This window comes from Myxocyprinus asiaticus, chromosome 17 (assembly GCF_019703515.2).
Source record: "Myxocyprinus asiaticus isolate MX2 ecotype Aquarium Trade chromosome 17, UBuf_Myxa_2, whole genome shotgun sequence".
NCBI lineage: Eukaryota > Metazoa > Chordata > Actinopteri > Cypriniformes > Catostomidae > Myxocyprinus > Myxocyprinus asiaticus.
Genome location: NC_059360.1, coordinates 23,963,700 through 23,976,601, shown reverse-complemented (window position 1 = coordinate 23,976,601; position 12,902 = coordinate 23,963,700). Strand labels below are relative to the sequence as shown.

The window sequence follows — 12,902 nt, the reverse complement described above, 5'->3', positions numbered from 1 at the left end:
ATAGCCATACACGTTCTGTTACACATCATGTCTAGCACGTAACTTAGTTCAAGTTCACCTGTTCATTCGTTTTATTGTCTGTGCAAATGTTAGTTGTAATATTACATTTATGTTGTGGATATAGCTGAGTAACCGTATACTATGACTGAACTGTTTGAATCAATTCTTTCTAGTAGCTAATATCTTATCATTAGTATTACTTTTTTTCTCATAATTTTTTGTCTACAGTATGTTTTAATTAATATCATTTAATTATCGTCATGATTTATCTTTTTAATCTCTTCTTCGTTATTGTTGACATAATCAAAAACCCCTTTGTCAGTGAACATTTTGTCAGTAATTTCCATTTATGAGGTAGGTTGGAAAGCCTCCCTAAGACTATGCCAGGCTTAGAGGAAGAGTTTGCTCCACTGAACACAGAGAAGCTCAAGTTTGTCTCTGTCATGAGCCCAGTTAGCAAGTCTTACTGTGGCCTTTGAATTAGAATGGTTGTTACAAAGTGACACCGTGTAGACAGAGCAATTGATGCGTTGCTCAGATGTGAGTCCACATCAGGGGCTGGAAGTCTTCAGGCCTTTTTCCAGCCATACACCTCAGCCTGAAGAAGAGCACTAAGTGGGATTGTTGGGTGAAGAAAGTGCTTTATACCTCAGACTGCTACACCTATCTTGCCATGTTCCACTGAGAGCTGTCAACATGCAACATGTGCCACTCATTGTCACTGTATGTTGTTCCTTAGTTGCTATTCAGTCAGTACTGTATAGTCATGTGTTGCACAGCCTGAATGGGAATGTTAAGTTGTGCATTTAACGACTCTTCCCTAAAAGAGGAAAACAAGAAACAACACCACTGGGCTCTGTAGAGCTGTAGTGGATGGATGAAATGGCGCACGTTTACGCATTTTACACGAAGGGAGTGTGCGACCTCCCGCTGTCATCATGCACCATTGGCCCTATCACTCCATGGTCTATTTCTTCTCACATAACAAAATAATTTCAACTTATTCATATCTATTTATTCATTTATTTGGTAATCAGCCTTGCAATAAGAGCTTATGTCCATGAATAAAGCAAATTACTAGAGAAATCGATATCCTATTGTCATGTACCTCGTTTCACCCCTACGGAAAACAGCAGTTACGGTAAATGCATAACTTAATGTTTTTTAGTGTCAAATTTAGTATTTCTTTAGATGGTGACATGTTCTGATCTAAATCAAAACTAGCTCAGTTTTTTTTTCCAATGAATGTCTTTCATTTTGTCCATAAGCCATCTTGAATTGTGCAAACAAAAATATATTTCCATTTTTTTTTTTTTTCTCATTTCATGACTTGATGATAAACTGTTCTAGACTTCCACAAGCTAGTCATGGTGAATTCTTCAGATCCTTTCAGTCCATTAGCATGCAATCACAGTGTTATACTGTGTTAATGAGATACACATCGATTCGATGAGATATTTGCTAAACAAAATACTGGCTGATCTGAACGACTGCTTCGGAGGTTAATTTCATGGAATAGCCAAAGGGATTCTTTGAGATGTTCACTAGGAAGAATGCTTGACAACTCCTGTCATTCTCCTCAGTGGATTGATGGCATGTTCTTAAAGTTCTTCTGACACAACAACGTGTCTGTCTCTTCCTGGAAGTGAGCACTTATGTGTGTGTGTGTTTGGGTGGATTAATTTGCGGGCGAGCATGTTTCATTGCGTTCTGGGTGGGCCTTTGTCGAGGGAGCAAAGGTCAGGCTGACAGTCCTAAAGTATTGGCTTTATTTCATACTTCACTCAAATGAAACATCATTATAGACACAGCATGAGCCAAACACGAGCATAAACATTACAGCACACAGCTCTGGCTCAGATTACCTTCACAACAGCTCTAGATTTTTACGCTCCCAGAACGGACTGTGGACTGTCCAGCCCATTGGACATGCAGTCATACAATACGATTGAGAAAACACTCAAACATCAATTTTGTTATCGGTTATTTTTACATGGCTCTCTGGAATACTTGGTTCTGATTGGTTAATCGCTGCATTCTGAAAAAGAAAATTCTCAAATATTTTGGTGTAATGTCCGCTAAACTGTATAACTGACAGTTGTCCCAGGCAACCGATTTCCTACATTTTCCTATTTTCTCTTGTATTACTCTGTGGTCTCTTTCTTCTCACATAATGACATCATTTTAAGTCAAATCAATATTTCATGTACATTTATGTATTTATTTGTTAAGCAGCTGTGTGAAAAGGATCCCTGCTGGAAAAAATTCCCAACTAAAACCAGCCTTTGGTTTGCTAGTCTTAGCTGGTTTAAGCTGGTCTTCCAGCCTGGTCAGGCTGGTTTAAGCTGGTCTGCTGGTCTCCCAGCCAAGCTGGTTGTCACCTGGTCTCTCAGCCTGGCCAAGCTGGTTTAAGCTGGCCTTCACCTGGTCTCCCAGCCTGGCCAGGCTGGTTTAAGATGGTCTAGCTGGTTTCTCAGCCCAGCTGAACTGGTCTTCCGCTGGTTAATCTGGTATGCCACCTGTTCTCCCAGACTGACCAGATGACAAGTGCCCAAAAACCCTATTAAACCAGGCTGGGAGACCAGCTAAGACCAGCAAACCATCTTAGGCTGGTTTAAACTGTTTATCATAAAGTAAATGGTAATACTTTATAATAAATACATGATATAACATTTTTGTAAAGCATTAGTATATAGTTAATTGATAATTTATAAATTACTGTTCCTACATTATTAATACATTAATAAGCTACATTTAAATTTTTTTAAACATTGTTATTTGTTTCTATTCACGTTAGCAAATGATTTATTATTGTTTAATAAGTTCATATATAGGCAGTTTGATAATGTTTTATTTATTTATTTATTTTATCCTTAGTAAACAACTTGTTAATCATACCTAACCGATATATTTTAGTTAATGCAAACCAGTGGTAAAGTAGTGTTTATAAGAACATTAAGAAAGCATAAATTCATAGTTAATAAAGATATTAAATATTTAATTAATTGGATACACATTTCTGCTTAATTAATGTGTATATACATTTTTTTTGGAACACTTACTATTAAATCAGTTAATGCTTAATAAAGGTTGTAACAGGGGCCTGTGTAGCTCAGCAAGTATTGACGCTGACTACCACCCCTGGAGTCACGAGTTCGAATCCAGGGTGTGCTGAGTGACTCCAGCCAGGTGTCCTAAGCAACCAAATTAGCCCAGTTGCTAGGGAGGGTAGAGTCACATGGGGTAACCTCCTCGTGGTCGTGATTAGTGGTTCTCGCTCTCAGTGGGGTGCGTGGTAAGTTGTGCGTGGATCGCGGAGGGTAGCATGAGCCTCCACATGCAGAATCTCCATGGTGTCATGCACAACGAACCACGTGATAAGATTGACGGTCTCAGAAGTGGATGCAACTGAGATTTGTCCTCCACCACCCGGATTGAGGTGAGTAACCGCGCCACCTCGAGGACCTACTTAGTAGTGGGAATTGGGCATTCCAAATTGGGAGAAAAGGGGATACAAAAAAAATAAAAAATAAATAAAGGTTGTAATAAAGCACTTAATAATGGCTAGCTAAGCATTTTGCGTGACCTAATGTAAAGTGAAAACTATAGATGCCTAATTAAACATTTATTAACATGGTTCAGCAGTAAGTATGGCCAGCTGGCCCGGGGCCAGTGTGACTCTGTGTCTCAATCAGCTCCCTATGTTGTGAATCAGTATGTCTTGAACATGAATTTGGGCACTGGTAAGGGTACTGATCCACTAAACATTGGGACGCTTATGACTCAATCACCTGTGACGCAGTAACGAGCTCGCGCATAGAAGCGCATTAATCAGCACCACCGCTGTATAAATGATACTATCGTTCATTTTTCTTGAAGATATTCAAACGTACAGTGTTTTTATAACAAATAAATGGCATAAATAAAGAAATAAAAATATATAGGAGTGTATTTTAAATCTTCTTTCAATAACTCATATATTTAAAAGATTGTTTCACTTTCATGGTAATTATGAACGAAAGACATTACAAACAACATCTCTTTTAAAGAGAAAATAAGGCTTGGACTTCAGAAGACCTCAGAAGACATGACTATGTTTCCAGTAAGGGAACATAGTGAGCAACGATGCTCCCTGGTTTTTACGGTGCATTGTGGGATTTTTTAGGGAGCGAACGTTTCAGTGCACTAGAGCGATTCTGCAAATGTGACTGCCCTTAAAATGGCTGACTCCCTGATCAGTGCCCTGACTACTGAACTAGGGAGCTGACTGAGACGCACGCTGAGAGTATCGCCCTTTCGGGCCAATACTGCATTGTCACTAAATCTTCCGTTAATCTTGTAAATGTGTTGTACATGTGTCCTAGTCTGATTATTAAACCACAGCAGCCTATGATGTCATTTAAGAAATATCCAGTTCTCTTGTGTTGCATGCTTCAAGTGATGTGTAAAGGCGTTGACCCACTAAAAACATCACATTATGACTTCTGTAATCTGTGTATTAGATTACAGAAAGCAAAACGCTCATTTAATGCGAAGCGTGCAGCACATTCCAGACTATTTATTTCATGAAATTGCAGCCTCTTACGGTGTACCAATCAAACGACCACGTAGCGAACTGCTTATCCAGCAGTGTGAAACTTCCGTCAAACTGACACAGTGATCAATCAAAATAAAAGTTTGGTTTAAATGGATGCATGAAATGAAGAAATTATGACAAAAAATATATTACTATTATATCAGGAATAATTATATTTTAGCAAATTTCACAAGCAAGTGCGCTGTTGTACTGAATGTACTGTACGTTTTTAATTTATACAGTGATTCTCTGTTGTGCTTACGTTGTTTGACAAAAAATAAGTTTTAGATTCAGCTGTGAAGATGTTATTGAAGCACTTTATTTGATAAAATAATTTCATTTGATGAACTCTTGTCATATTTTTTTATAAAAAATTATAAATATTTTAAAAATGGAATTCAGAAAAAAAATGAAAACATAATTTAAGAAAACAAAGCAGAATTAGAAAAAAATATTTCATCGGGTTCTATTTATTATGCCTTGCAAACTTAAACATTTGCATTTTCTTTGAAGTAATACAAGTTGTTAATGTATTGAATATCTAATTTTGCTCATTGAAACGTGTCATCAAAGTGGTGATTTAGCTAAAAAAAAATTCTATGAGAGACAAATGTGTCTTCCTGTAGGGGGTGCCTCCTGGCCTGAATCCTGAAAGCTGAATTCTTTGTTGATCAGCATTCAAATCTAAGAAAGTTTTTGTCATACTGCAGACATTTGTACATTAAATACTGTGCTTGGATCTTTTTCCTGCAAGGATTGGTACCTGAGATACAGATCCACCCGTGCAATCTGCAGTATCCACCTTATTTTTCAGTTAAACTATGGCACCACGATTATCAACCTTGAATGTGGGCCACTTCCGGTATAAGCCACTTCCAGCTAGTTTAGCTATATAAAAATACTATATTATGCTGCTTTATATTACAGGCTGGCAATAAATGTCGACGTATTATTATCATTAATTAAGATTTTCATAAACTCATTGGTTTTGAATGCATATAGTTTTACCGTTTGTCGCATTTTGCCATAGTTTTATCACACACTGACACGCCACACTCCACAAACTTTACACAACCAGCAGAGAAAAAAAGATGCTGGGAAAATGCTGCTTCATCTTTCTTTGCTCCAAAACATCTTGTTTAATCTTGACAAATTAATAAACGCATTTTACTGTCTGTTCTTGTCAGAGAGCATTCTCTCTTTCTTAGCGGTGTATAGTAAACAGACACGCAGACCTCGCATTCAGCATGGCTTATGAAACATCGCCTTTGGAAATAAACAATTAAAGGCATCACTGGAGGTTATGCAGGTACATATGAATGGAGGTTTACATGGAGACAAGAAAGACTACATCGTCACAATAGATTTTATTACCGTCTCTTCAATACAACAACACAGCAACAAGTGAATTATTTACTTACTCTTTTCCTATAAATGCTGACGTTAGAAGATTATCCAACAGTGGCACATATTTCTGCTGTACATTCTGTGGTTGTGTGGTAGTTTATAAGCCCAGATCACTAAATTATGGTATTATAACCTTCTAGTTATTTTCACTGTGATCACTGCCATCGGAAGTTTCTACATTCACCGGAAATGCAGCCGCTGCTTACTTCCGCATTGCAAAATAAACGAGATGGCCTTCGTAGGACAAACGGAAACAGAACTCATCATGGTTGCTATGACAGCCACTCTTTAAGAGAGAGTTATAATGATGTAAAGAGAAAAGAAAATAGATTTTACAGCTGTATTTTTAGTCTATAATACTTTTTTTCTAAGTATGTATTACTATAATTATACATATTATATATTACTAAGGTACTTCAACTTGGGAATTAACATTAATTGTGTTTGAACATCATATTTTCGGGCAAATTGGCATCATTTATTTTCAGAAAAATGATGTTAATTTCCGTTGAAGCAAAGAATTGTGGGTTGTGAGTGTCCACGAAGGATACACCTCATGCATCCTCCGAATTCCCATGAAAGAAGGTCGCATTCGGAGTGTTCTACTCGCTTTTCTGAAATAAGACTGCCTCGATGATGTACGCGGCTGACAAATACGACCTCTGGAAGACGCAGCCTTTGAAAGAGACACAGCTATAAGATGCCCTATTCAGTAACCACAAACTACTGTTATTATTCCATCCGGCCCAGTGCTGAGAAAAGTAACATATGGCATGACATCTTTGCTTGTACACTTCAGCAGTATAGTAAGGAAATTTTAACTAAAGAAGTTTAATAGGCACTGAATTGGCAACATACAATTATAGTCAATAATATAACGTTACATGCACTTTCCTTTTTCTGTTTTTTGTTTTTGTTTTTTGTGCCATTTCATCACTGTCATGTGATCATGGTGACATGCTGGCTGTTTCCAGAATGCACGCACAGACTGTAGTGGGATTTTTGGACTTTCTTTCTGGAATCAGATTAAATTTAGGTCAACTGGTGAAACTGAATTAAACAGTAATTTTAACTGGCAATAAAGAGAACAAGTCTGCTTATAAAGCTTAATAGGTTGGAAAATGCTAAAGTGGCGTTTGAGCAATTAGAGGATCTCTTTTAAAAAACTTTGGATTTTCCTCTCTCACTTTTATTCCTGTACTTTTGTGTTTTAAGCTTTAGTGTCTGTTTTGAGCCTTTGTGATTGAGATGCTGTGGAGATGGTTATTTCAGGGCCAAGTTTTCATAGTAATGGATCATTAATAATGTATAATTAGGCATATACAGTTCTCACTTTAGATCAGGTCACGCAAAATGCTTAGTTAGCAATTAATCAATGTTTTATTACAACCTATATATTAAGTAATAATTGCTTTAATAGTAAGTGTTACTAAAATAGTAACAGATACATTAATTATGTTTAAATGTAAATCCAATTAATTACAGTACATATATAATTTATTTACTATGAATTCATAACTTGTTCATGTTAAAAAAACATTATCAATCTGCCTATAAATGAACTTATTAAACAATAATAAATCATTTGCCACAGTGAATATAAACAAATAACAAACTAATTGTATGTATCTTATTAATGTAGGAACAATTGTTTATAAATGATCAATTGACTATAAACTAATGCTTTACAAATACTTTATACCGTGTAGTTATTATAAAGTGTTACCAAGTAAACTTGTACATTATCCTCTAATATGAGTCTTTAAACAATAGGCTATGCAGTGTCCTAACCATGTTCCTAATTGAAGTACCATTGACATTGTTACTGTAAGTGGTTTTGGTGAAAGAGATGAAGGCAGGCATGCTCTGCATGGTCTGGTCTGCCGTACGATCCGTCATGCTTTCTGAAGCTCCAGTAGATCTGTAGGTCATTAACATTCCTCCACTATCACATCGCACCCTCACATCTCAGATCCGTGGAAGTCAGATTGTGACGTTTAAACTCTCTTCACCCCTTCTCCAGATGCACAGTACTCCTTCTCCCTTCCTGACCTCAGCAGTACCAGTGGGTGAACCCAGTGGAAGTAGAATTGTGTGTGTGTGTGTGTGTGTGTGTGACTGGCTGTCTGTCTCTCTGATTAAAGAGCCACTCCCAGAGTGTCAGATTGTTCTGTGTTCTCTTGTACATTCCTCTGACCTCCAGGAAGAGGAACTGCTTCTTGTCAGAGGCACTACTTGCACATCAAAGATCACCTGCTCTGTGCACACACTCTCTCTTTCTTACAATTTTCTCTCTATCTCTCTTTGTCTGACAAATGATGAGCTTTAGGATGATCAAAAACCATTATCTCTCTGTGTTTTGGCACTGGGCTTGAGAGAGGGTTGTTTGCTTCTTGGAGGCGTATGTTAAATTTGTATAGATTTATTAGTGGTGTTTGCTCAGGCAACATCACTATTACTATTACAAGAACAAACAAGAACAAACACCTAGCTGGGCCAAACTGGTTTAAGCTGGTCTAGCTGGTCTCCTGACCTGGTTAATCTGGTTTAAGATAATCTGACTGGTCTCCCAGCCTGACCAGGCTAAGCTGGTCTCCCAGCCTGGCCAAGTTGGTGTTCAGCTTGTTTAGCTGGTTGGCCAGCTGGTCTCCCCACCAGACCAAGCTGGTTTAAGCTGGTCTAGCTAGTTTCCCAGTCTGGACAAAATGGTGTTCAGCTGGTTTAGGTGGTTGGCTAGCTGGTCTCTCATCCTGACCAGCCGACAAGTGCCCAAAACCCTAAAGTCTAAAATTGGAAAACCGACCAGCCTGACAATGCTGGGAGATGAACTAAGACCAACAAACCAGCTCAGTTTGGTTTAGGCTGTTTTTCTATGTATTTAACATAGGTACTACTCATTTCATCGATTGTGACATGAACATTAGTGATACCCCAGTTCTTGTGACTTGATAAGGAGAGGTGTAGTATGAGCAAACTCAGTAATTTTTTCCTCATTAAAAAAGTTTAACTCTTAAAACATGAATTGTAATTTTGCAATATATGTAGGAAATCATGACCACTCACATTAAAATGAAGACTCCAGTCATATCAGTAACCTTATTAAAATCTGTTGGGGCTGCTATTTTAGAATCACATGACCAGCTGAATACTACTCACTTAATCTCAGTAACCATCCTGTTATTTGACACTTTCACTCATTGATTAAAGAATGTCATGGCTGACTGTGATTGCTAAATTTCTACAATGGCATCTGAAACTGAAAACTATTGATTTTAAATGATGCTGCATCCAAGCCGCTAGGTGTCAGTGTAAGTCCAAGATGACACAAAGACAAAAGTTACTGAGTGCACCTTTAAAGGAGGGATCCAAGCCATAACTAAGGACAGCAATGTCATGGGCTCTTTCCAGTGCAACACTAACCTATTTTTCCACCGATTTTCAGGTGTGAGCTTTATTTACATAATCATTGGCCAGGTGGAGGGAAATGGAGTAGGCGTTAGCGTATGCCAGCGGGAGGTCGTTAACACCTTGACCATCAGTACTCCCTGCTGAGATAATCACTTCAAATCTCCTAAACAACATCCAGCTTGTTTGACAGGCCCACCGATTGAGGAAGGCAAGATCAGCAAAAACAATCACTAAGTGTAACTCCTCCTACCCAAATTAAGTTATTCTTAGTCTGCTAGTGTGGTGCAACCACCTTGCAACCACTCGAAACAATCTAGAAAATGCCTTAGCAACCACCAAGAACACCCCAGCATCTGCACAGCAACATACTAAAGGCTAAAAGTATAATTCTGAACAATTCTCGCCTGGAATGACATCGGTGCATGCACCTGCCGTTGATTGTACTAAAGAGTATCACTAAGTAGGCATAGTATTCTTGCGTCGAACTTGTCTGTCAAAAGAGTATACTTTAGAAGGCTTAGCGATTGACAGTGCGTGAGACATAACAGTACATGGAAAAACGAAGTATACCTGAGCATTAACAGCCAGAACACATGAACGATTTTTTCCAGGAAATATAAAAATCTTGTTTATAGTTGTATAGTTTTGTATTGATATTACTTTACTCACTTTTTTCTAATGTGATCTCCATTTTGAAAAAGTTTCTATTTTATTGTTATGACAGAAGAACTGTGGGTTTTGGATTGCTCATCCATTTGGATTTTGATATCTTTTACACTGACAGACATAGATATTTTTTCTTTTTTTTTTCTTTAGGCCTGTTCAGATGATAAATTTAGCGGCAGCAGAGCTTAGCCTGTTCGCCTGTTGCCGGGGCGTGATGAAACCAGCACTCTTTCAGGATTGCAGCACTCGCCGAGTTTGAAGTTTAGTGGTTTGAAACTGAATAGATTACATTTGGCACTGCTGACAAAGAATTGTGCTGGCTATCACATATTTTACACAAGAGAATTGAAGATATTGCACTGTTTAGTTTCATTGAAAAATACTTGGCTGGAACAGCAAAGGATCGCGGAGACAGACGAAGCACATCCACTCTGTCTTACTCACTGAATGAATCGAGCTGCCTTCTACTCAGTGGCCAAACAGAGGCAGGTGTTTCCTGTTTCTAGAAGTCTCTCTCTCTCCCTTTTTCCCTTTTTCTCTTCCCTTGCCATTCCCCCTTCCTCCTATTTATTTCATAACATAGAGACCACAGACATGACATTTTTCATAGCTTGATAACTCGTAAGCGTTGAAATTAAGATATGTCATTTTTTATGATTAAGCACTCTCAATGCAATCATAAATTTTGTGCGTGCTTTATGTACATAATATTTTGTCCTGCTGTTCTTGTTTTTATTTTCTGTGTAAGTGTCATTTAATGTAAATTGATCTAGATAAAAATGACATAGTCAACAATATGGCCAAACGGTGAAGCACCTTTCCTCAAACAACCCATTTTCATCTCAAACAACCTTCTGACCACCATCCATCTCTGCTTGTCATCCTCAGGTTGTGAAGGCTGTGATGGTCTTTCCCACGATTGAGCACATGGCCTGTAGCCCTCAAGGCAAGGTCATGACCCCTGTGCTCTGTCGTCTGCGGTACGCCGTCTATTTGCCCATCATCCTGCTCTCCCTCCTGCCCGAGAGACTGAAGACCAGCATGGTGCGTCTGACCCTGAGGAATTTATATGCACTGGACAACTCCATCATCCCTGCCACGATCACCCTAATTAATGTAGACTGTGCTGGTGAGTTTTCTTGTGTTCTCACAACAGTGAACATTACTGACTATTAGAATAGCAGCGCAATTTACAGAAAGCTACTTTTCCTCTATTTGAGTGGTGTGGTCTATTGGTTAAATCATTTGCTTGGTAACCGAATGGTTGTAGGTTAATTGTTATTGTTACTACTAGTTAGACTACTATTACATTCATTAGGCCTGAATGGAAAAAGCATCTGAAAAAACAGAATTCGCAAGAATAGAATTCCAAATAGAATTCAACCAATAATGGATTTGGCCAATTCCAATAACTAAGGTGGTGGAAAAAGCAGATAACCGATTAATCGGCTGATCGTTTTTTAAATCAATTTAAAGAATGTTAAAAACAGGGTTCGTACAGAGTCTTGAAAGTTGTGAAAATGCTTGATTTTTCCAGTTAGGTTTTCAGTGTTTGAAATATGCTTGAATTTTGAATATGTTCCTTGAAAATGCTTGACGTTTCTTTAGGTTGTTGACAGTTATAAAAGATGTAAAATTATTTCGAAATTTGTAATTATACATATTATACAGTCGTTATGTTTGTGGTGTCTTGTAAGCACGGGAGCGCACATGCACCACTCCGCATATTGTTATGATGTCCCGCGCCCAGTGAAGTTCTGCACATATCCACTGTGGTAGACTGGCACCAAAAAAATTATATTTGCATCTTCTGCTTTCATCAACATGCCGGAGTCTTGTTTCAATGACAGCTGGATGAAAGAGGAGACATAAAATATCACTATGAAAATAAAAGAAAATAAAAGACGTCAATGTGTATTTGCACTTATCATTACTAAGCAATTCTGAAGGTATAAGATGAAACAAAGATTTTGTTATAGCTTTAAATAACTTTGGAATAATTCGCAACTCTAGGGAGGGTAGAGTTACACAGGGTAACCTCCTCGTGATCGCTATAATGTGATTCGCTCTCTGTGGGGCGCGTAGTGAGTTGTGCGTGGATGCCGCAGAGAATATCATGAAGCCTCCACATGCGCTGTATCTCCGCGGTAACGCGCTCAACAAGCCACGAGATAAGATGCGTGGGTTGATGGTCTCAGACACGGAGGCAGCTGAGATTTGTCCTCCACCACCCGGATTGAGGCGTGTCACTACGCCATCATGAGGACTTAGAGCACATTGGGAATTGGACATTCCAAATTGGGAGAAAAAGGGGAAAAAAACAAAAAACAAAATATGCATTGAAGTGAGGATAAAAATATGGATGAATATTGTTAATGATGACAGATTTAGATATAGCAAATCCCCACAAAGTGTCAGTGATTGTTTTTATTTCACCTATAGAGACTGCTTTCATACTGAAGAACACTCCAGCAATGGCCACAGAGGACGTGTAGGAATAATACAAATAAAAATAAAACTGTAACTACTGGCATGGAACTGATAGTTCCAAAAAGCAACTACTGGCACTGATTAATCGGTAAAACCAATATATCGGTTGATCTCTAATTCCAAACAGCCATCATTTTAATTTATTTGCACCAATACAACAATACTCAGCAAGAAAAAACAGTATTTACTTTTTAAACATATTTAGAAAAATGTCACATAGGGACGCAAACAAAACTTTGAATCAAAATGTTGAACCAGTTCATTAAAGTGGACAGTTTAAATGAAATTGCGGACATGTAACTTACCAAATCTAATGCCATTTTGCTACTGCAGTTTAAATCAGAAAAGCTATTAA

At 38.0% G+C, this 12,902-nt stretch overlaps 1 protein-coding gene across 1 annotated transcript in view; it reads left to right on the top strand.

The window, feature by feature from the left end:
* The window catches only part of ldah (lipid droplet associated hydrolase), a 43,396-nt gene that overhangs the window by 7,359 nt on the left and 23,135 nt on the right, over positions 1–12,902 (top strand). Inside the window, exons 3-4 of the mRNA XM_051722490.1 lie at positions 7,831–7,838; positions 10,946–11,186. Coding sequence (XP_051578450.1) covers positions 7,831–7,838; positions 10,946–11,186 — 249 coding nt within the window. The remainder of the gene's footprint in view (positions 1–7,830; positions 7,839–10,945; positions 11,187–12,902) is intronic.